The sequence below is a fragment of the Melanostigma gelatinosum genome, assembly GCF_949748355.1.
Source record: "Melanostigma gelatinosum genome assembly, chromosome: 24".
NCBI classification, from domain to species: domain Eukaryota; kingdom Metazoa; phylum Chordata; class Actinopteri; order Perciformes; family Zoarcidae; genus Melanostigma; species Melanostigma gelatinosum.
The window spans coordinates 6,105,907-6,131,313 of NC_136657.1; the positions used below are offsets into that span (position 1 = coordinate 6,105,907).

Below are 25,407 nucleotides of genomic sequence, written 5' to 3' on the forward strand. Positions count from 1 at the left end.
ACTCCCAGTACAAACAGCTCTGGCAGAAAGTGCCACAAAGCCTTTAGTCGCACGGCAAATCAAAAGGCGGTTTGACAACTACGCTCGATGCGCTAGCGTCTGTAATGAACAGCTGTGCTCATGCACGTGTGTGTGGATGGATGGCATCAACCATCCATGCGGCTTCTTAGTCATCGGCACGGCGAGTTTATTTACATTGACCACAAGATTTCCAAAGCACACCCTGACCCAGAGGGAGAACTTAACAGGAGTGGACACAGCCATGTTTACAGAGGGCCTGTCCAATATTGGGGGGAAATGTCTCCTTCAGATCAGTCGTCTTCTCCGTCCTTTCATAATGTGCATCGGGATTGCTGACCTCTTATCATGCCCGTCATGTTTTGTGATCTGTTATCGCATGCGTGGGGAACGTCGAAGATGGCGTTCCACAGCAGTCACTTCTGGCCAGTCATGACAACGCCGCCCTTCCCTAGTTTTTCTTTCGAGACCCTGTCGGGGGAAAGGCACTTGTTTTATTATCAACAGCGAAGGAGAAGTCCGCCCTCCCCGTGACTTGTCTTTTTATGGAGATGGTCGAAGGCCGAGGGGAAAGCAGAGCGGAGGAAGCGCAGCGGAGACAGTTCTGGCAAGATCTGATCCGCTGTGTGCCGAAGGGAGACGGGCTACCAGAGGCAGGAGTCTTTCTCTGGGCCTGAACAAAATATGTGATGTTTTAAGGAGTCTGATTTACAGCTGAGGCTCTTGCCCTGGTTTCCTCATTACTTCATGTATTCAGGTGTGTCTGTAACGGAGTTGGCCAGCAGGTTCAAGGAAAGGTTCGACATGCTTCCTGGCTGTTTGTGTGAAAGCCATGAGGGCATGATGTCAAGCACTGTGTTGCCGTGTGAAGTGCAGAAGTCTTTCATCATAGTTTGGGAATTTTGAAGCACCACAACAACGCGCTCGCCCTGATTTGCTGCAAAACTGAACTGGACTGAACTAATCAAGTCCACCATATTAAAACTTTCGTAATCCATTACTTCACTCACACATGCTGATGTTTGCACTCAACCCACGCAGCCACACATGGATGCATCATGAGTCATGCACACAAAAGCAGTGACTATGTGAAATAGTGAGAACATATTGTGCCGTCCGGTGGAGGAATCTCTTCATTGTCAACACCTCAGCCAGCTGTTACTCATCGGTTGACCTCAACAACACAGCGACGCCAAAACTCGCCAAAGCCGTTACAGCTCAGCAGGATGCACATCTTCGTATCAAGAGCAGTGCATTTGCATCTCGCAGCAGTCTGCGGAGGACAAGTGATGCTTGCAGACTTGAGGCTCATAATGGTTTCACGATTCCAGAAACACAAAAAAAAAAAAAATGCTTCGGAAAGAAGCGCAAACAAGCTCAGAAGCATGCACACACATTTTCCAGGCGATACTGCTCGACACTACTCTGCTTCTCCTTGATGGACAGGTTGTTGTGGACCACGACCTGCAGCGGCACAGAAGAGCACTTTGCTTGACGGAGTTAGAAGAAACGACAACAACAACACGAAAGAACGCCAAGAACCACTTCCTACTTCTGGCTGCACTGACTAGGGCCTCCACAGAGGAGTCTCAGAGCAGGACAAGGCAACGTGTCACATGCAGCGGAGTCGACCGAGACGCTAACCACGGCGCCAGAATAGAACGCTCTTTCAAGGGTTTCAAGGCCACCTCATCAAGTTATTACAACAAGCTGGTGTGAACAAGTAGCCTCGAGGTTAAAAGTAGCATGCAGCTTTCAATAAACGGCCTCATTGTCGGTCAGCGTCATGACGGCGATCGCTGGCCGTCACAGATTGGCCGATAGCTGCCGCGTAACGTGACCAGCCCGAAAGGTGCTTGCGCCATTGATCATGAGAGATTTCGTTTGCATGGCGCGCAGAACAAAAACTCGGAAAGACAAACCGATGCAGACAGATGCACCGATGGAATCAAGCCCAGACAGATAGACACGGATGAGCTGACAGACAAGGAGAGGTGGAAGTCAGATTTCCAGTTCGGTTACAGCTCAGAGAGCCTGGATGAAGGAAATATCCAAAGTCAGACAAGGAATAACACAGATGAAGCCAAGGATAACACTTTCTGTGACACACAGGCACACAGTTGGTTCATTGGAGGCACTGTTGCTCGCAGCGGCTACGTGCACTCATGTGCCCTATGCACATATTTGCACACAGGACAAACCGGTTTAATGTGTGTGCCCATGCATTTAACTTGTGAGTATGTGTGCAGACGAAGTGTGACCCGGGTTCAAGGGGCCTTTGACTAAGACTGGATTAGCTGCTCTCAAGGCAGCCACTGGAATGTGAGGATCAACAAGGCTGTTGTGGCAGTGCACGCGCAAACACACACATGCACACACGTGGCACACTCAATGTTTACCTTCCATTCTATTATTATTATTCCACCACTACTTCTCTCCCCGTGTTCTGACCATTTTCTCACTGGGAGTGGAGTTCAAATTGGCTTTCATGAAACCAGCACTGGTGGCTTCATTCATCATTTACACGGTGTGGGTATGAACGCAGACTTGTTGAAATTGAGGCCGTCTATTCCGTTCATGAAGTTGTAGAGAGCTTCATATGTAAAAATGTAAAAGAAGGGGAGAGGCATTGCTTACATTTTGCTTCTGACACCACAGAAATATGAATAAAACAGACAGGAAATAAGCAAAAAAAAATGATAAAGACAGAGCGTTATCTATGGGAAATCTGCAGGGAGCGTTATCGCCATGTGCGCCGGTAGACACTTGTTTGTAGTCAATTGATGAGAGTATGTAAACAGGAAAGATCAGGACCTGCAGATTGACGGACGACTGGATGAATAACTCCGCCCATCAAGTGGTTGCTGCGTTTGCAGTGTCCCACTTCTGCATCTTCACTCGCTCATTACAGACGCGGAATTCTCGCGTTGTTGTCTTAAATGGGATTTGCACATTTTAGCAGAAAAGCTTCAACTAGAATTTCCCAAATAGCGATACTTGTAGACATGTCTTTACTTCTTCCTTCAATACTAAAGGGAACTGAAAGCTATGAAAGACTTGTGTTCATCCCGTCTCCCCCTGAAAGGGAGGGGTATGGTGGTATTTGGCCGGATTTGGTTTGAAAGTCAAAGTTATGCTGAATGAGGGAAGTCAGCAGCATATATTCCAAGTACCAGCATCTCCTTTTATTTTTGTTGATAAAATGTGTTTCTAGTTTTATCTCAGTGGCTGCAGTGATCATGGGACAGTATTTGTTTATTCCTTAGAACAGGTGGAAAAGAGCGGGAACGTTTCCACAAAAGCATCTGTGTCCTTTGCTCACTGTGTTGACTGGAACTTGGCATCTGCAAGTCGAATTGTCCAAAGTAGGACTTTTTAGTTTTACAAATGGATTTATATTTAGAACATATTTTTACAAGCCTGGCACATCTGATGTATTAGGGTCTATTTTCATAACTAATCCACTGTGCTCCGCTTATGAAAACAGCGAAAAGTAGTTCCTGGAAAGTACCGAGATGTTTTGTGTGAATCTAAATCTACTCCCAATCATTTTGGTACAGTCCCGACACAGTTACAGACGTTCACCCTTTGAGGGATAGTTCCAGGGATTTACTTTCCGTCACGTTTCAGTGCCGGACCTTATTAAATCCTTGCGGTGCGGGCTTGGTGGATTTAGTTTCCCCAACACTCACAACTAATCAGACCTACACTTAACAGGCCCGGGGAGAAACGGACTTTGTTTGAGTTTTGATTGCTCCCACCGAGCAGTGCCAGTGGGAAGGCGATAAGTAGTTTGCCATGTTAATCAGCCTGTGTTTAAAGTGTTCTACACCTCGTCGTTAGTGTATCGTTAACACTTTATATTTAGTGTTCTTTTCTGGCACGCATTCCCACAAGAGTTGTGTGTGCTGGGCGGCACTAGAGCGCGGTGTTCATTCTCTTTCTGCCAGGAAATCAATAACAGACCAGCTGACCAGACGATGACCTACGTTACACGCGCACAGAGGCATGCACACACACACACACACGCGCAGCGTCACATCCACCGCCCGGAGAGAACAAAGCATTGTGGGGCAGTGACGGGTGTGGCGTGGGTCTCCAGGAAGTCGCACTTGGTTAAAACTTCCTGGGCTGAAACGAGGCTGATGGGTTTGTACGTCCGATTGGATCACTTCTGTCTTCTCTTATATGCGGCGCTTCGTTGTTTGTGAATGGTTTAGATTCCTCTGTGGTCCAGCGGAGAACTGTCCGTTTATGGACAGATTGGTTGACGCTCACCGTTTCTCAGCTTTTAGCAATTTTTATTGAAAAATCCCTGAACTTCTCTTTCATATGTTTTACATACCCGTGCACCACAACACACCAAAATGCAAGAACCTACGACCTATATGGACTTTTCAGTGTAGATTGAATGTAAACATGGAGAAACAGAGGTTCATACAGATGTAATATATGTGCCAAAAGCATTTGACAACAGATGCAAGCCCAGGATGTGCATTTACAAGTCAACAGTCTGTAGTTGTCCCATTGCCTTGCATTGACGTTGTGCGTAAACGCTGCCATGTGCCTCATAAACTGACCACGGCGCTGCCTCCACTCTGTCATCTTCAACATCATGTGGACTCTGAGGAGCGGACCAGCAGGTTCTAATCCCCGCTCTTTAACTACCGCACAGGATTAACTCGGGAAGGGGAGGGGGGGGGGGGGGGGGGGTCTTGCACCCATGTGGAAAATAAAGAGTCTTACGGAGAATTTGCTCTGATCCCGCCGTGTTAAATGGATACGGTGGACGAAGCACACAGAGAGAGAAACTAAGGGAATGTGCTGTACTTGTGTCGGCTCATGTTCTTGCCACTGGGGTGAAAAATAAACCTACTATTCCCTAATAGGATCAACGTCTTATCCTGCCCACGCTTACATCCATGAAAAACGTGTTAGGTCAACGCACTCACTCTGATCTGTTATAATAGGTGTTGATGACAATCAGCTAATGTGAAACAGTTAAACTCCCTTTTTTGCCGAGTTGGCTATTAATCTAAACTACTGCGAGACGAAACTGGCGCTCCAGTTCGAGAATGCTTCTGAAATGGCTCAGCGACAACTCTTATCTTAAATGCCAGTGTAACTCGCTTCCTCAAAAAGAAAAGAAAGACCAAATCATCCGACATGCAAAGTTTTTTTTTGCATGGACGTTTTTTAGTGAGGAAACCGTCTTAGGCACAGAGGAGGAGGAGGAGGAGGAGGAAGCCCAGTCTGTGGTTGCGAAACTGCCATTCAACTGGAACGTCTACAGCCACAGTGTGTGAAATCATGTGAAATTCGACACGCAGAGACAAATTCTCTGTTAAGAGAAGAAAATGTTCAGCTGTTTCAGAAATGGAATGAGAAATGAATTGCCAGAACATCTTGAATTCATCATTTGCTTTGGGGCATCTTCAAAGACATTCGGGACACATTCTAACTTTGGTTGTTTGGTTGTATTGAAGTCACACTTCATCAAAAACAACAACCGTGGCCTCTTTCTTCCAGCGTCGCAGTGATCATGTGTCTGTCTGGACTGCAGGACAAAGTCGTGTGTGGTTGTTGTGACCGGTAAAGAGTGCCTTGGTACATGGGCGTGTCTCTCCACGTACATGTTTGCTTTGTTGTATTTTGACTGAGCAGGGTTTCAGGGGGCGTGTGGTATTGGTATGACGGGGGAAACTTGGGGAAATATACGTTGGATTTTTCTCTTCGCGGTTGAGGGGAACAAGAAAAGCCGAGTCGCATCATAAGTCGCGTTCCTGCTTTATATCAGAGGCCCGATGCGTTTGGCCAGTTCTGATCCCTGAATCTATTTCACATTCCAGGATCTATGGAGTGGCACATTATTTGTGAAGCCTGTGCCTGTGTGTGTGTGTGTGTGTGTGTGTGTGTCCGTTCTCACGGTGCTGACTTAGTAGAGCGCTCAGACTGTAAACGGTTTGATGGGAAAGCAATGCTCATGGGGCTACTTGCGCAGTCTTTTGGACTGATTGACAGATAAAGTGCTCACACACGACGCACTGCACATGAATTGAATGTAATTTGTGTATTAATGGAGGGACATTACAGCTGTACATTTTTCCACCTATTTATGCTGAAACGCACACACCAACCTCCCGATCTGCACACACACACACACACACACACACACACACCAGTAAAAGTGCCCTACTCTCCATACAGGATAAGTGATGAGTAACCAGCTTCATTAGCTCAGCTGGCTAGTCTGGTAAGAGAGAGACAGGAGGAGGCTTTATAGAGTTGTATACAGTTGATTTGTGTGTGTGTGTGTGTGTGTCTAACAAAACTCTGGGGAGATAAAATGATGGAGGCCATATTGGCCCAGGAGTAAGAACAATGAGTTTACTTTATTTCTATGAAGTTGATGAATCTAACAAAGAACACATTGTGATAGAATTAGGTCTTGTGATTTTTTAGAGAAGAATTATATATTATGTATGAATTGCTAATTAATTGAACCCAAACGCAATCTAAAACAATATTTATGTCATAGGATGATGCATTTACATCTTCACTAACAATAAGTGGTGTCTGCCTTCCTATCAGGCTGACTAACGGCTGCGTGCGCACCGTAAAACGCTTGCCTCATCTTCATTATGGGGTCATAAAGACGACTCTTTTCTTTTTATGTTTTAGTGAGCTCATCAAACTGAAACCGTAAAACTGAGAGGGACATAAATGGGAATTTTTGAACCCCCTTTACTCAAATTACAACCGTGGATACGGAGGAAAGTGCAGAGAAGAGTATGTAGAGAGGAAAAAGTGAAGTTAGCAGTTGTTTTGTGGTCCATCCCAAGCAATTTGAAGGTTTCCCAACAGGCCATGTAAGCAAATCAATGGCTTTGGCAAAGTAGTGCTGAGGAGCAATTACTAGCATGTTAAACACAGCTGTACCCTCACACTGGTTTTAACCTCATTGTGAACACAAGAATCAGCGTTATAGCTTCGTACTACATCGCTATGGGAGATGTGTCACAGATATGTCACATATGATGCAAAGTTACGTGGAGCAGGATTTTTAAGGGGGATTTAAATGTTGATCTTCACAGTTGAGCTGCGATGTTGCACTTCACACGAATACAGGACAAATAAAGTGTGCAGCAACACGGCGTAGAAAGAAGAGTTCCAACACAGAGACAAATATGTCATGAAAGGTTAGGACAACTTCTGCCAGACAGAAATAGCACTTGCAATTTTGGCCAGAATTGGGGGAAAAGGTTAGTAAGGCCTGCTCACAGACTGCAGATGTCTCAAGCTGACGTCTCAAGCAGATTCCTCTCGAGCACACGCACACACACAGTCCTCATACTTGAGGTTTGTATGTATAAAGTTCAGTGTTGCAAAAAGGAGTATTATGTCTCTGACATAAACCCAGTCTGCCAATAACAGCTGACTGATTTTTGAATGTAATCTGTGGTCAGACTGCCATCTACACATCGCTTTGAAACAATTCCGCACACACACACACACACACTCAACTTCTCCTTCTATTAACTGTGGTGATACAACACCTGATTTTCTTCGCTTTCGCAGCTTACGTAACCATTATGCGAGCTCCCAAGCCGTCGAGGTCGGACCTCATTACTGCTGCAGGCCCTTCGTATTAATCTGTCTTTAAAATGTTTGAAGTTGGCCCGATGCTTTAGATGTGCCTGCCAATGTTTAGAGGGGAATATTTGGAGCACACACTCCAGGTTGCTCATTATTGCGACCGAGCCAGGAAGCCCTCATTAAATGCAAAGGCAGACGAAAAACAATGTGCAGTGAAAGATGACACTCGCATATTTCCTCACCAACGTGTGCTGGTGCCCCACAGCTAGAAACATTTTCTTGTTCATACATTTACTGCTAATTAAAATAAGAAAACCCAAGTCAAATCCTCACTTGTTTGTCAGAATGTCATTCTCAGATGGAAACATTGGACAGACTGTCCTCTGCTGCATGCTGGGAAGGACAAGACTGACTGAAAGTGCATTTCTTTCTGTACTGATTTTATGTATTTTATTATCTTAATCTTCACCAGATCAAATGCAACTTATGGAACCATAATGTAAATACTTGTTTTAATTCCCATACAGTGTGTACCATAACTCACAACCATGAAAATGACTTATTGTAACCAGACTTCTTCTAGTGGTTTTACTGCAAGGATTAATCATTTCAGCACTAACCGACACATTATTTGTGTTACAGCTGCACAACCAGATGTGTCTGAATCTTCCCTTTGCGTTGCATTGGAATGGATGGTATGATAATTGCATTACAACCGCAACATCTTATTTTCCTCACATAACCCTCCCATACTGGAGGCTGATAACCTCACATTTTACAACCAATGATAAGCCCGATACCGCTGAATTGCTTTCGTATCAGGTTATGCAACCTGTGCGTGGGATCCATACAATTCTGCGGTTATTTCCCCCTCAGGCGGCGTCAGGGACAACCCAAAACAGGTGGGGGAGACTATTAATGGTTGCTGTGTGGCAGATACAGATACACAGATGTACAAACACGCACACACACTGTCAAAGTAAGGGTGGACACTAATCACAAGCAGGTGGGAACCTTGAGGAGGTTCCAGGTCAGTGAAAGCAATCTATTACATGTATGCATGAAGCCAACCTGTAAAAGAAAAAAAGAAAACGTGATGAAAAATACAAGTGCATTCCTCTGGATCAGTGTTGTGGCACAGAAACTCTGCTCAAGGGCCATTTAAAGCCAGCTGCAACGCAAAAGGGAAAGAAAACAAAGCAAAAAGTAGGATGCGAAGAATTTAGCAAAGTTCCTTCAGTGTCTGCATTCACCAAAAGGGACCTCTGCCTGGGCCTCTGCGACCTTTCCTCCAATATCACTACACACGTCAGGTAGTTCATACAAAGCCAGCCAGCATGATTTAACCATTCCAGATGTGTGTCAGGTTGTAGAGAACACATCTGTAAATCAGAGACGCTGTCGCGTCGGCGCCTGTGTTTTCCTCCCACTGGCAGATTTGTTTTCTGCGTCAAATAGTAGTTGAGACATTTCACTCAGAACCACAAATGTGTACTTCATGGTAGCAGCAGAGGCAAAGTCATAAAATCACCACAGTCACAAGGATCCGCGAATGTCTGCCCAACACTTGGAACATTTCACTGAACATGCGAAAAATATCACCTACTGGCGGCAAGAAATAAAAAGTCAGGGGATCGCCAGAGTAAGCAGGATCCATCGTCTAGGAACCATGAATGTTTGTGCAAAACTCCACAGCAATCCATAAGACCGAACAGAACAGAAAATTTAAAAAAAACAAGGCTTACATGAAAGAAATTGAAAATGCCTTGGCATTTGTCATACGTGCTTTTCTTTAGGGTCAACACTCATCTGTCTTGCAGGATTTTCACCCTGCACTGCTCAAGCCTGTGGATTAAAAGCTGCTACATTGTCTCAATTTATTGCTGTACATGGTTGCAGTAGGGATATTTCCAACTGCACTTGAAGGCAGCGTGTGGGTGCATATATTAATTTGAGGCTTGCTTTCTCTCCCATTACACACACAGATTTAAAGTCACGAATCATCACATGGTGACTCATAGAAACACAGTTTTGTCAATGCGTTTCAGGCCAATAATGGTCACACCGACATCGACATGGAATATTGAGCGGGAAAGGGGAAGCTGTGTGTGTTATTGGTTACATTATCACGTGGTGCTGTCAATAAGTCACAAAGGACACTGACGATCCAGGGAGGACAATCATGTGAAAGCATGCATGGCTGTCATTACCGTTCCCAAATCAGTAACCTCGAAAACCTAGAGGAGGCTTTTTTCTATTCACATTAAACTGAGATTGACTGACGCAGCAACACGTGCCCCGCTGCCTGCGTGTGTCCCAGGTGCGTTTCCATGGTAATATTTCTCTCACTTCCTGGCCCTTTTGATTTGCTGTGTACGCGTTGCCACGGAAACTGACATTCGTTTGTCCGTGGCGTTGTTGCGCCATTGTCCCTTTGTCTAAAATAGAAGAGAAACCGCATGCTGCAGGGCACTGCATGTCCAGATGGCATTAGTCATCTAACTGCACGGTGCGCGTCCAGTCAGCAGTCATTCATCTTTCCAGTGTTGAATCCCATGATAGAAGCCTCACATACACAACATGCACTGGTGAAATTAACGGTAAGTTGGACATTTATTTAAACATTTAATAACTGGTTTACAACACCCGTGCACTCTCACCGAGCTGTTTGGCTTTGATAAGCTCCACACCGAAATCACTGTTTGCATTCTTCTCCTCCACATGTCTAACCGTTTGTCTTTCCCGCTTTCCTGCAAAGCACATTCATGATATAAATGTGGTTTATTTCTGCTCGTGGAAAAATTGCGTTAAGTGTGGCAAACTGGCAGAAAATGCCATTAGTTAAGGTTGGGATTATCTGATCAGATCTGCTCAGCCAGTCCAGCAAACAACATCTGTGGGGGGGGTTCGACAGTTCTAATAAATAGAGGCAAACTAATGATGGCAGTTGTGTAACGGCATAGCAACTGACTGTATTTTGGAGACAAACAGGAGTTGACAGGAGCTGCATGGCAGATTTGTCTCTATAGAGGCTATTCAAACAGTGTTACGTCTCACTAAACGGCCACGTCATGAGGTCCCAGATAATGAATGCTTTGGTTGTATGTTCTACAGAGTGAGAAAATGACCTCCCGATTAGATGTGAGCAGTTTTCTTACAGGGGATGATGAGAAAAATGAATATCTACTGTTTAAAATGAAATCATGAACTCAAAAGGACTTTTCACCAATCAGCTGCTGTGTTTGTGTCTGCTGCTGTGAAGGCCAGGCTCGGATGTCTGACGAGCTCAACTTGGCCGTCGGCGCGAAAAGCTTGAAGGCCAAAATAAATCCCAAATCCCTGATTTCTGCTCCGTTTAGGTGAGCGATAATGTGGAAAAGGGGTTTTCCCTTAAAGCTGAAATCTAGTAGCTTTCCAAGCGCTCTACATCATGGCGGGAACAGAGCGGGAGATCCTCGCCTACGATCTGCATTGTTAGCCACCAACCAGAGTAACGAGACAGAATTGTGGTGCATAAAGACAACAAGTCAGACCACGATAAACGTCATCTTATCATGCAATTGTCGACCATGCATCCAAATTACAGGTCAAGAATGTTAATTCTAAAACCAACATCTAGTAAAGAAATATAACATGTGATCACACAGTGGTTGCAGATGTGGTGTGCCTTTTTGACCCCTTCAAAAACATAGACGCTTCCAGCTCATTGTTGCCAGAATCCCGCAGCGATACCAGCATTTAGTCCGGCCTCTTCGCCCTGCTGTCAGCATTCCACGGGTTTCATCGGCTGACACTCAAGAACCGAAGCTCATCCATCCCCCTTCAGAAATCCTGCTGGGCGGGACCAGCTCGACCGCGGAGAGGCCTCCTATTTAACTTTTCCAACTGTTTGTCTTTGCTTTTGCGGCGTGTGTGTGCGCGCCCCCTCAAGCTGCGTGTGAGGTCAAGCGGCAGGGAAAAGTGTTTCCTCGGCCGGCGATAAGGAATTGCATACACATGACGTGCTCTATCAAAAGGGGGGGGGGGGGGCTTGTGACAAGACTCATTCGCGCACACGCACACACACACTCAGGTGGCTCTCCAGGTTGCCTTGAGTCCACATTCTGTTTTTTCTGCCACGGCTGAATGATGGCTCTTGTTGCTTCGCCGCGCTGAGTGGGGTCAAATAACAAGAGAGCTGACAGCGGGAGAAATCACTCCAAGAAAATATTGTTGATGGAGGCTAAATCGTGAAAGGAGAAGTGACATAAAGTCTCTCAGAGAAGCCCATTTTTTCTCGAAGACGTGAAGAATAAACATCACTCCAGAGGGCAACGTGATGAAATTGTATTTTTTCAAAGATATAAACCGATGCAAAATGGTTTATCTCTGCTTGCGGCAGCACAAAATGAAGACCATAAACAGACAGAGTGCACTTGTAAGCCCTCTGTCTGGATAAGGCATTCGATAAATTGCAGCAGTCTGGCCTCTCCGTCTCTGCCTCCTCTTTCTTGACCTCTCTTCTCAGTAGACACAGAGGAATGCAGGACCAGAGATTCAGATGACTCAAATGTGCATCAAAGCCAAAGCGCTCTCTGGATCTGCGGCAATTCATTACAATTCACTTTGATTCGACTCCACCTCGATCACGGATTAAAGCCAAAGTTGCACCGTAAACCTGTCTGAGGATGAAAAATGAGCACTGCTTCCTTTACGCTCCGGCCTCAGTGACCTCACCTCCTCCTCCACATCTGCATTCTCAACGCCGGTTACGTGTGTGGAAAGCGTATTGCAAATCCATCAGTGCGAGGCCACTTCATGTCCTCACTTGCTCTTTTTTTCCTTCTTTCCATCGACTTCAACTGTATACATTCACTTCAGCGCATGCTCCACTGTTGTAAAAGGACCATCCGGCACACACGTTGTATTTTTGCAGACTTTTCATTCTGCTCATTTGTTGTACGACATGTTGTCAAATATAATCCACTCTCAAACTCATCTATGAGAATCACATAAAAATGTTTGTTCTAATCCTTTTTTTATGACTCAAGAATGCAGAGGCCAAGGGTTTACTTAGTTTCACATGCATCAAGTCCAGGGAACCTTCATGTGCTTCTTTTGCAAAGAAACATTTTTCATGATAAAAAAAAAAAAACACGAGTTACATTCTATTCGAACGTTTTGTGTTCCGACAGGCTAATCTTGTCACCTTTTGCCTCCCTCAGGGTGATTTCACCTGGAGCAGCCTGTCGGGGCGGAGCGTGCGACTGATGCCGGTTGCCATCCAGAGCCTGTCGGAGCTGGAGAGGGCCAGGCTGCAGGAAGTAGCCTACACCCGATTACACCAGGACTACGATCTGGGATGTCAGATTACCATGCCGAAAGGTGGGAGAATGTGTGTGTCGGAAGTTAAGTGCCAACATAATCTGGTTGGTTCCAAATGGGTGGGATTATAGCATCCTTCAGATAGCATCAGCCTTTCAAGACGCTGACATGTATGTGACTGTTAACCTCTGTCAAAACACATCTGTGAACACATCTGTGAAGAAGACGCCACCCATTTGATATTCTTCACTCGTTTGCTTTGTAAGCTTGCGCAGCTACTTCCAAGTGTCCCATAAAGTAAAGCCAAAGCTCGAGCCACTGACCACATCCGCTCGTCAAGTATATTTCAGGGAAGTTGTGACAACACATGGACTTAAATGTAAACCATTGAGGTCGCGTGCTTCCTGTTACACCCCACACGCGACTCCCTTTCCGCTGCAGTAGAGGCTGAGTGCTGTCACCCCGCTTGTCACCATGTACAGGCTATTAAAAGTTGTTTTTGGTCACGTACAGCAAATCATTCAGCGAATAAGGGTTAGGAAGATGGCAAAATTGGACAAATTAGTGCAGATATAGCAGGCATGGGCACTGCTCTGAAACTGGTTGAGTCGGTGGTTTGTTTCCCACTGGCCCGCCCATGCTAAAAATGACTCAGAGTTTGGTTAATTATGATGTATTTGGTATCGGATGAGTAGCGTTGGAATCAACAGAGACCCATATATTCCAACTTCTACTCCCTAATACGCCCCCAAATACTATGGATCCTCTATTTCCCAAAATGCAACTCAATGGCATCTTTTGTTAGGTTTCCCTTTCCTGGTAACTGCCCATATCTTTGCTCCCAGTCTGTAACAGGCCTGTTGAACTAAATGAAGGTCTTAAGCCAAAACTGAGATGACCTCATAAGCCGTGTTTTCTCAGACTTAAAGTAAAGTTCCGAATTAAAGTATTTGCTTCAGTGGTTCCCAACCTTTTTGGCTTTTGGCCCCACAGACTGAACTTATGTCAAAAAGTATTTTTTCCTCCCTCCGATACATTTTTTAGAGGCCTGAGAAGGTAAAATTATCCAATTTGTCTGATTCGTAGATGAAAGTCAAGAAGAAAAAAAAACATGCTGTACATTCCTCTCAATCTCATGACCCTCCAGATCTCTCTCCGACCCCTTGGGGGGTCCTGACCCCCAGGTTTGGATCCAATGATGTCAAAATTCTGGCAAAACAGTTGGTTTGTTTACAACCAACACTTGTTTCTTGCCCCTCAAGACTTTGTTAGTCATTCAGCTATCTTTCCAGACCTCAGCAATTACTTTGCTTCAAAATATTGTTGTCATAATCGACAGAAATGAGACCCAAATTAGTATTAAACCAGAATTATTCTTTCAGCTCAGAAGTCCATGCACGCAGATGCACGTCATGCATCCCTGCACTGTGTATGAGTGGCGTGGCTGCCGTAGCAGCGGTATAGTGCTGGATTAACCAGGGCCTTGCATTCCAGCGGAAGGTTAAAGCTCTCCCTACCATGATTTAATGCGTACTTGTCTGTGTTGCTTATGAATTCCAGAGCCCCTAACAGCCGCCATGTGCTAGCTAGGGACATATTTCAACTCGTGTGCATGAGTTTCTTGTGCGTGTGCTGCTTCAGCACCGCTAATGGGGGCTTTTCGGACCTGCTGTTTCTCATATTCATCCCAGCGCCATGGGGTCATGTTTCTAGTGTTTCTCCAAGACCGAAAAACAGATTGACAGAGAGACAAAGAGGGATGGGGCGATGGAGCACTGACACGGGGAAAAAGAAGCAGAGGTCCATCAGACGGTTGGGAGTTAGACTGGGAAGATGTGGAGGTTCGGGGGATTTCCGTACGGCTTTGGGAGCCATCTGTCAAAAATCCAAACCATTTCCTATCTCTGCCTCTCACATCTCACTCCCTCTCTCGCTGCCTTCACTCTCCATCACAACATCTGCTTTCTTTCTCCCATCTCACACCCCCCTTCCTCACAGTTTCCCACCTATTTTCCCCTCATACATCGTCTTAAAAGGACACGTACCTTTCTCATATATCGCCACGGTGGCAATAAATTGATTATCAAAGAACAGCAGCCTAGCTGAACTTGTTCAGATTTGTCAGACGGTTGGACACATGGAGAAACTGAAGCTGCTCCCTGACGTAGCGGGCTACCACCGCGCGTGTTGTTGGGGCTGGATGGAATTCCACTGAACCCTACAAGTGACTCATTTGATACAGCTGAAAGGAACATCTGCGGGGTTCAAACTGAGGTTGCTAAACTAGCAGACCAAAGCGAAGGCTCACTCAACGGGTTCACGATGATCTGATGTGTAAAAGAGTTGGTTCTGGGATACCAAAAAAAACAGCAGGGTGACCGAATGACGGCACTAAAAGCTGCTGAGGTTTCACAAACTGACATCCTGGCCCGAGACGAGCACTCTGAGGCTTTAAAGCTGCATGTGCCGCGATTTCCAGACTCCCCTGGTCATTAATCTGCAAGTTCAGGAGTCATTCATCATGTTGACAGCTGACAAGCGGCTTCCCTCCTTTCAGAGCACGGATGCAAAGCATTGACGTAGACAAGTATAAACCCGCATGGCATTGCGGTTCATTATTTCCGAAAGTGGGAAAGCCGGCGTCGATAAACAATGCGAGTGATTTAAGATGTTGTTCCTGCTGGCTAATACCGTAGCCGAACCTGTCTGACATTTCAGTTCAATGGATTTGAGTTCATAGACAGCTCCCCCCCCCCACCCCCCCCCACCCCGTGGCTAATTTATGTCTGCATTCCCGACTTAAGCGTATTAGATATAATAAGCGAGATAAGATACAGCCGATATGGAAACCATTTGTTTCACATGATTTATTTTCTTGTTTTGTTTCCGCCGCAGATGGACAGAAGAGGAAAAAGTCGCTGAGGAGGAAGTTGGACTCGCTAGCAAAAGAGAAGAGCAAAGACAAAGGTACGCCAACTTCTTGTCACACTTTGCCAGTTCGCAGGGTTTTTATCTCTCCATCTCTGCCGTGGTCTCCGCCCCGCAGGCAGGTGAACAGCGAGGTTCTAAAAACACTTTCTGTTTCCTGGGCTTTGACAGTTTATATTTAGCTTAAGTGGAGGGACTCCATGTAAGGGGACTGGCTCTGAGGAGCGGCCACTCTGCTGCACTAAGCAAAGCATATTTGGCAGGAGAGAGAATCTCAGTCAAAAAGGGAGCCCAGCTGCAGAGAGGAGCAGGAGGCTGAACCAATTGGGCTTTTCTCGTCAAATGAGTGTCGATCCCAGGTCTGGTTTACAACAAATACACGTAGCAGCTTTTCTCATGTAACGTGGTGCAGTGGCTTTAGGTAAGTTACATAGAATCACTTCAGCCATAAACAGTTCATAAACGTAGCAAGTAGGCAAACAGTATCCAGAAACCAAGTAACTCAAGCTATTTGCATTATTTGTCAAAATGAGTGACACAAAAAAAACAACTTTGTTTGTATATATATCTTTGGAGTTATTAAAGTTATTCAAATTGAACGTTTTTTGCATTGGACACAATGCACTTGTAAAAGTATGACAAACAGCTGTCCAGTTTCACATTGGAAAGATGACGAGGCTGCTACAGCATGTCACAGCTGTGTCAGATGTACCTGTGGTCTAACCTGCCAAATGGATTATAAGTTTAAAATTCTCCCATGCTCTCTGAATACAAGGCCCTGCATTTCACTTTGAAGCAGGCTGAGCCTTTTCTCTGGTAGAGACACAGAGAGAAGCATGCTGGCTCCTTTGCTGCAGCCACAGTAATCTGAGCTGGTGTGATCAGACCTCAGTCTAACTGTATTTGCAAACAAGATTTAACATACAATCTACTTTGAATACTTTTCTTTTTTTGCCTCAAGCAATCGTTCGTGAAAGTTGAGATTTACAAATTAGTCTCGAAAGTACTTGTTGGCACTTGTATTGTCCTGGGTGTTAATCTAACATGTTATTTACAACTTTTCTGACTTTCTGCATGGACTTAGAACACATCTAAGCACACTGCATGGACACGAATAAGACATAATTATTCAAATAAAGAGTACTGGAAAATGTAGATTTATGAAAATCTGACATGTGGTCTGGCTGTGGACGCACCGTGAAGAGCTTTGCATTACACTGGAAAAGCACTGTATGCTATGCGGTCCAGATTGTGTGTGTGTGTGTGTGTGTGTGTGTGTGTGGGTTACATAAGCCCTATTAGCGCTTTGAGGCTGCAGAGCAAATTCGTTGTGTCACAGCGTTCGTGGTCATGTTGTTCATGAACACAGCCCTCCACTTGTGGTTGTGGAATGCATCTCGCTTTCTCTCCCGCTGAACACACACACACACACATCTACTGAACAGCTGCACTGTTTTTTCTCAGCTGCTGGGATTCTGTATCATCGAATATATAGCCTGCGATGGCCCAGCATAACGCCATTCCTCTCTGAAGCATATCTTACAAGTGCTTGCGTCCCTCAGCAGTACAAACACACATTTGCTGGAATTAGTAGTCTGTCATAGTCGCATTTTGCAACTTTCCTTCTGTGATGTCTTATTTTGGAAAGCAGATGTACTGTAGTAGTGCTATACGAGTATTAACTGATAGTGAACATGTGTTGTGAGACTGAAGTAATATGTTTATTTGGACGTGTTTGATGGCTATGTTGCAAGTTCTAAGAGCTATTTTTGGACGTTTCTAACAGAGCTTTCTTCTTTTTTGTTCTTCGAACTAATGCGGTCTTTTTGCCCTCATCCCCTCCTTTATTTCTCTTTTTTTTTTAAACCCCAGAATGCATACCCCAAGCCTTCAGTATCGTGCTCTCCCAGGTCATCGCTAATGACAGAACTCACAGGCAGCGTCAGGACGGCCATCGGCAGGACCCGCCGCAGCGCGAGGAGCACAAGGACTCCTCTGACCTCGTCTCGTCCATTTTACAGGTCTATCAGTTCATCTTACTCTCCCCCTGGGTTCCATATTTAGATTTTTTCAAGGCATTTTCAGGACAAATATCGAAAACTATAAGAGACATAAGACAAAATGTAACTCTTGGATCATCTGTCCTGCAGTTTGCCACCAAGCGGCCGTCCAATAAGGAGTTATCCAGCAGTAACTCCTCTTTGAGTTCCACATCGGAGACGGCCAATGAGTCAACGTCACCCAACACGCCCGAGGCTGCACCCCGAGCACGCAGGAGGGTGAGACTCAGTAACATACTTAACCCCAGTGTGAGCTCCAGACCTAGGATCAGGTGTTGTATTCAGTTGAACCCGTCTGAATGAAAATGCACGATTAACCTCCAGGGAGGCATGTCAGTGGACTCGATCACGGACCTGGACGACAACCAGTCCCGCCTGCTCGAGGCCCTGCAGCTCTCTCTGCCCACCGAAACGCTGAATAAAAAGGAGAAGCACCGGGACAAGAGGCTGAGCCTCAATCCCATCTACCGTCAGGTGCCGCGGGTGGTCGACAGCTGCTGTCAGCACATCGAGAAATACGGTGAGCAGCTACTTTCCCCGCTGTGGCCAACATGTGTCACCTCCTGGTACGGCTACGACAGGTGCACGAGACAGCGACTGCTTTCCGGTTTTGAGGGGGTTTTTTTCTTCGCTTCTCCCCTCCAGGTTTGCAGACTGTTGGGATCTTTAGAGTGGGAAGCTCCAAGAAGAGAGTCCGACAGGTGAGCTCATTTGGTGTTTTGGTGATGGAGCCGACATCGGCTGATTTTGCAGGAAAGTGAAATTACTGTTCTGTGCGAAATCTTCCAATACAACAGATTTGATCATCATTCAAGCTCCATACAAATGAGATTGCATTGTTATGTGTGGAGGATGTTTCTGAATCGCCCTCTTCCTCTCTGTTCTTCAACTGCAGCTACGTGAGGAGTTTGACCGCGGCATTGATGTCCAGCTGGACGAGGAGTACAGCGTTCACGACGTGGCTGCTCTGCTGAAGGAGTTCCTCAGGGACATGCCCGACCCGCTGCTCACCAAGGAGCTCTACACGGCCTTCATCAACACCACATGTGAGCTTCACCCCCTCCGCTCTCCTTTTGTGTTCTTCCTTCCTTCTGTTCCTCTTTCCTCACTTTTTAAACCACTCCATCCTAATCCGTGTTGCAGTGTTGGATTCAGATGAGCAGCAGAGTGTCACTCAGCTGCTGGTCTACCTGCTCCCAGCATGCAACAGCGATACCCTCCACCGCCTCCTGGAGTTTCTGTCCACCGTTACCGACCACGCCAACGACCGGCAGGGCAAAGACAGACAAGACATGGTAAGCGCCAGTTTGCGAATCAGAATATGACTCAAAAAGATCATTCACGAAATCCATGAACGAAGACGCAGAAAATAATTAAAAAGTTTTTTCCCTTCACAACTCCACGGCTGCTCTGTATCCGAGATCGTGACAGGAAGTGGGAGCGTTTCACACTCGGGGCCCTGGAACAACACTTCTAGACTTTTTAGCCGCTTGTGGCTCCCGTCTCTCCCCCGGGGCTGGGAGTGAAAAGGGGGGAAACTGGGGAGAGATGCAGAATTATGAATTTATCTCTCTCAAAAAAGTTGTTCAAGCTTCGAAGGCTCTTGTAACTTTAGATGCTAATTGTGTCACAGGATGCGCACCAGCACCCAAACACACAGATTCAGCCGTCATACACTCCGTCACTTTTAGTGTTAACAATCCCCATGTGCCACTCTGCAGCCATCTTTTGCTCAAAGTGACAAAAAAAAGAGAGGGGGGAGTGTGCCAAGAGAGACAGAACGTTGGAGGGAGAGATGAGAAAATGAAAGGATGGAAGGAGGCTGGAGATGCAAGTGGGAACTGGAGAAGGCGGAAAGGGAGAGAAGAAATATTACCGGGAAGATTTGCCTCTTTTTCCTTCTTTGACAGGGGGATTACGTATTTAAGGTCTCCTCAATGGTTTACAGAGAGTACCTGATCCAGCATTCACGTACAAACTGTTTGTCTCTCCGATGACAGATCACCGGGAACAAGATGACGTCTCTGAACCTGGCTACCATCTTTGGCCCTAACCTGCTGCACAAGCAGAAGAGCTCGGACAAGGAGTTCAGCGTCCAGAGCTCGGCCAGGGCCGAGGAGAGCACGGCCGTCATCGCCGTGCTGCAGAGGATGATCGCCAGCTACCACACCCTCTTCATGGTCAGTCATTGAGCAGGTTTCTGACACCCATCCCCACTTCCTGATTTCATTCTTCCGCTCCTCCGCTGAACACACACAATCCCTCCCGGCTTAGCAACAATGCTTGTGTCTTTGGCAATAAAAACATCTTAGCGGAGAGAAAGAAGACAATAAAGGAAGTAAGAAAATACAAATGGAGTGCAACATGACAGATGGACGAGGTGTGTTTTTGGTCCAAGTCAAACCTGAATTCTTGCGAGTAAATGTAAGAAGAAAGTAAACTCTTGCCAGTCAGCCGACAATAATAATCGAGAACTTATTCTTTCCAAAATAAAAGCAGAAAATTCAGGTTCTCAAACACCACAGACTGCAGGTCATTTCAGGTCCGAAACCTGAAACCATAATTTTGTAATCCGCCACTGCCGTGCCCCCCCCGAGGCTTTCCTGCAGTAAGCCAATGAAGAGCTAATAATCGCCGATAGCGAATTGGAACCGACTTGCTCAGTGTTGGTGAGTAAAAACAGATTTGGAGGCAGCGTCTGAATGTTGTTTCGTAACTCGCTTATGTCATATTTTCAAAGCGTTTGAGGATGAGAATCGTTCGTAGACAGTGCGTGCGCTTTGGGCCGCGTTCTTCATTATAATTCACGTGTTTAATGAGCATAAAACAAAGGTTATTACCAAAGGGTCAGATTAAGAAGTGCACTGGAAATGAAGGCAACAGAGATTAATGTTCGATGAGGCTGCATTTACATTGGAGTACATGGAACAGGTGGAGTTGTATTTACTAGAAATCAAGTACAGGCTAATGCAATTCATGTTGTTGGGAAAAAAAGAAATAGTTGCAACTGTAAAGTTGTCTTCAGCAGATTAACTGTGTGTATGATCTAAAACAGGCATAGGAGTAGAACAGACAAAAGCCTCTTGATTCATTCATTTCACTCAAATTGTTTTGTTAATACTTCACGTCTTTTTAGGTGCCTCCTGATCTGCAGAACGAGGTTTTGATGAATCTGTTGGAGACGGATCCAGATGTAGTCGACTACCTTCTGAGAAGAAAAGCCTCACAGTGAGTTCCACACCCGCAAACACACGAGGTGTTCACATGCATACGGTCTGCTGTACGCCTCCTTTCAACCGTCTGTAATTAACCGCAGGAGTCCCGACCTGTTGCAGTCAGAGGAGTCCTTCTCCCTGAGCGAGCGCCATTCCTCCAGCGACTCCAACAAGGTGTCCAGCGGCGAGGTGTCCCCTTACGACAACAACTCCCCGATCCTGAGCGAGCGGAGAGGGGAACCGGGCAGCGAGCCGCTCTTCTGTGTCCCGGAACAGTACACTCTGGTGGGGCAGGTGGCCGGCTGGAGCCGAGAGCCCGGGGCCGACACTTGGGGCAGCAAAGGTGAATGACTCCCAGTCGTGGACGATTGGATTTTTCATATCTGATCTCACGTTTCTTTAAAATTGTCAAGTTTTTTTGCTGGACATACAAAAGGAATATTATGGAGCTTTTGGCTTACTGTGCGAGAGGAATTTGACCTCTCTTTTCTCTGTCCTCAGACGCTTTATCAGAGGAGCACGCTAACATTTGGGGGACGTGGCACACGACGCTGAAACCAACACTCAAGGACCACGCACACACAGGTAAACTGGCTCTCCAACCTCAATGAAACAGAGCAGTGAGTGCCCGACACCGGGGGCCGCTTATTAAAGTCCCAGTGAAACGGAAGTTCGAGCTTCTTTAGCATCTGTTCCGAGACGTATTCCCCAGTGAGAGGGAATACTTGGAATAAAAAAACAAGACATTTTCCATTTCATCACGACTTTAACTATCAGGGGGGGAACAAAAAGCTGCTTTTTTTGTCAAAGCATTTCTTTGCACATTTTTTTCATGTCGAGCACAAACTAGTGACGCGTGTATCCCTTGTTATTCACCAAACTATAATTAAATCCGCTGATGTAGTTGAGTTCTGTTTCTAGGTTCCCATGGCAACATGTCAGAGGGAAGTTCCCGCAGCTCACAGGAAGGTCTCGACGGACTCCATGGCGACGGCAGGCAGCAAGCAATGCTGCAACGGCCTCAGACGGCGCCTGGCATCGGCGAGTGCAGGCCCCACCCCCCGGTCACCAGAGTGTGTGCCAGCCCCCACGTGGAGCCGGGACCACCACGCCTGCCGCTCAACGCCAACCCCTCGGTGATGTGCCACCTCAACAGCACGCAAGGGCCCCATCGAGCAAGTGGACACGCGCTTAACCCGACCTCCAGACCTCAAGGCGGGCTGAGCACCGGCGAGGGCGGCCCTGCCGCGCTCAACGACAGACGCACCCCGCCCCCTTACAGCGGCCGCCATCTGCGCCTGGCTAGTTCGCACAGTTCACCTCAGCTCGCGACGGCTCAGCGGCCCCCTCTGCAGTACGGGAGGCAGAGTGCGGCGTCGAGTAACTCGGCCTCGACGACAGAGAGCCAAATGGTGCCGCAGAGCCCAGAGTGGCAGGACTGGCAGAGGGACCGGTGGCAGATCTGGCAGCTGCTGTCCTCGGACAGTGCCGACGCACTGCCTGAAACGCTGGTGTGATCTCAGACCATGGACTTAATCTCTGTGGAGATTCTGATGGCATGATCAAACCCCGCCAATGACAATCGCTCCTCACCCCTCCCTTCATTTCATGTTTCCTGTCAGCTCGCCATTTCATCCTTTCCATGAACCCCCCCCTGTGCTTCTCCTGCATCCCAGTGCCATGGAGTTGTTGTTTACGTGTGCAGCTGCTGCCTTATATACAGACTTTTACATCCAAGAGCCACTAGTATTTCTTCTTTTAAATGGATGTTGCTTCTGTTCTTGCCCATTATGTTTTGTTTTGATGCCCACCAGAAATACCTCATGAAACGATCCTTTCCCAACTCCTCAGAATGTTCACACGCTCTTATTTTCTATTCACAGTGACTCCAGTCTTCATATCTCAATGGAGAACAATAGGAAACCATTTGTTTCTTTAGTTTGTTGTATTTTCAATTCATACTTTTTCGATTTTTTTTAAAAACTCTTTCACCGTCCAGACACTAACTTGTACCCATTAGTAATTGCTGCTAAGTGTAGAATTTCTGTGTTCGTACTGGTATTGCAGTTCAGCCACTCCTGTCTCAAAAGATCAAATGTTGGATTACGATACCATCAGATTACGTTTGATGCATACATACAAACATACTTAACAAAACATGTATATGTATATGCACACACACACTCTGCTAAAAGTAAGTCAGCCCTTTCACTGCCAGTCTAAATGTTGGTGTTTGTCAGACTGCTGAATTGTCTTCAATATTGAATGTAGAATATTTCGCTTTTAGCAAAACTGCTTTGACTGAATTATAAAGCACTTGGCTGTAAATTTGCTGATATGTGCTCGTGCCACCTGCTGCACGGCAGGAACATTGTGCCAAAGTCTCTTTTGTTGCTTCAGGATATTTATCGTACAGTTGTGGTCATTTCATCCATTTCATCATTCAATTTGGGGGGAAAAAAAAGACTCGAGAGATTATGACATTTGCAGGTGTTTGTATGGAATTTCGAAGTGTAAGAGTCACAAGGCTCACTTTAAGACACAAACATGATTTCATCATCAGGATCACATTTCCAACAAGATGAAGCCCACGTAATACATATAATAACGTCAGCATGTGCATACAAATACTACAATGTAGTGTATGAATAAGAACCAATGTTAGGGTTGGATATATGCCAAATAGTTATTTTAAAATACTCAGCCTTTAGAAATCCTTTCTGAAAGGACAGAGGTGAAGAATTTAGAGAATCTGGTAAATGTACCTTCTTTCGATTGATAAAATGTTTTTTCACATTGCAAAGATTCTATACAGCAAATGTATTACTTGACCTACATCTGGTTACATCAGAGCAAAGTATATGAACTACAGTCTGGAACTACATTTACCAAGTTCAGAGTTCACCACTATGTATTTGCCGACTGTGGTTGTTACCAACCCAATACACCATGATGCTATTAACAGTACTACATTCTGACTGACCCGTGTTATTATCCCTCTCATGGTAGACTGAATGCTCCACTTGAGCCTGTATAAAAAGGTTTGAGTGATTTTCTCGGAATCAATAAAATTCTAAAAGATTCAATGATTCTGCAGTCGTCCAACTGTGGTGCTACTAAAGAAATTGTTTTTGAATACATCCACAACCGACCAGTCCAAATCCTCTCAAATGTCAGTCAAGTGGGTATTTGCTGGCAAATATTTCACATTTTCTGAAGTTATGGTGTAATATTTGAAGCCACGTCAGCATTATGTAGAATTTGAGGTCTTCTTTGTCCTTGTAATGTGCGAGAGCTTCACAAGTGAGAGACGTGGAAGGATTGTGGTAAGGCTTGCGGCGCCATCTATTGTCCGACCATGTGTACTAGCATGCTGCTGCCTCCCACAGTTCATCGTTTCCATGGGATCCATCTAAGCCCGGTTTAGAAACGATTAGCTCGGCATTATAAGCACCTTTTGTTTTGTGAAAATCCGTAAATCCGTGTGAGGAAATAAACGTGCTCCAGGTCTTGCTCTTAAAAGCTGTTTCTCCATGCATTGCTCAAGGTTCATATTTTGTGAATTGTTTTGTATTACTTTGTTTTATCGGTTGAGTGTTGTAATATAATACAGTATAACAATGTTTATTCAAGGAGTAAAAAAAGAGGGAATAATCCTAATGGTCCGAGCTATGTCTCCCCAAACCAAGCCCATGTTTGTCTCGTTGACTTCACGATGAAACTAAGAGAACCTTAGTGCAGTGGTGTTTTATTGTGGATATTTTCGGTGGGATGTATTGTAATCCAAGTTGTAATGGAATGTCTGGTAATTGCTTTTGTACTGCGTGTCATCATCAATATGCTACAATGGAATTAAATATGATAAAGTTTACACGAGCTGTTGAAGTCAATGCCTTGCATGTACTACATCCTATTATATCGTTATTGTGCAATATGCAATATGATACCCTGTCTCCAAAAGCAAAACAACTGAACTGCGCTCTCAACTACGTTTGAGGGGACATTTGTTTCCACCGGACAATGGTCGCAGTTTTAAACCGTTTGATTTAACAGTTTAGTTAAAGTCGTGAATTTGAACAAAAACTGAAACGCTTACAAAACTAATTTGTTAGGATAAGGCAACAAAACTACAGCGTGAAACACGTATTAACATTGTGAATTACAACAAAACGCACTACTAAACTACTTCATTAAGTTTCGGCAACAAAACAGTTTAAAACAAGTCATACAGTTAAATCAGAAAAAAACAAAAAACACGACATAGTGACATAGTGTGTGTGTGTCTT

General features: G+C 45.5%; 1 protein-coding gene across 2 annotated transcripts in view; it reads left to right on the plus strand.

Moving 5' to 3' along the window:
• LOC306797270 (rho GTPase-activating protein 6-like) overlaps positions 1-24,992 on the plus strand; it is a 45,386-nt gene extending 20,394 nt beyond the window's left edge. For both annotated transcript variants that reach the window (XM_079296542.1, XM_079296543.1), the window contains exons 2-14: positions 12,819-12,978; positions 15,814-15,885; positions 17,719-17,867; positions 17,997-18,125; positions 18,231-18,426; positions 18,552-18,607; positions 18,802-18,952; positions 19,050-19,201; positions 19,907-20,086; positions 21,043-21,134; positions 21,223-21,464; positions 21,623-21,706; positions 22,043-24,992. In XM_079296542.1, the coding sequence (XP_079152668.1) occupies positions 12,819-12,978; positions 15,814-15,885; positions 17,719-17,867; positions 17,997-18,125; positions 18,231-18,426; positions 18,552-18,607; positions 18,802-18,952; positions 19,050-19,201; positions 19,907-20,086; positions 21,043-21,134; positions 21,223-21,464; positions 21,623-21,706; positions 22,043-22,638 (2,259 nt within the window). In that variant the 3' untranslated portion in view covers positions 22,639-24,992. The remainder of the gene's footprint in view (positions 1-12,818; positions 12,979-15,813; positions 15,886-17,718; positions 17,868-17,996; positions 18,126-18,230; positions 18,427-18,551; positions 18,608-18,801; positions 18,953-19,049; positions 19,202-19,906; positions 20,087-21,042; positions 21,135-21,222; positions 21,465-21,622; positions 21,707-22,042) is intronic.
• The last annotated feature ends 415 nt before the right edge of the window (positions 24,993-25,407 follow it).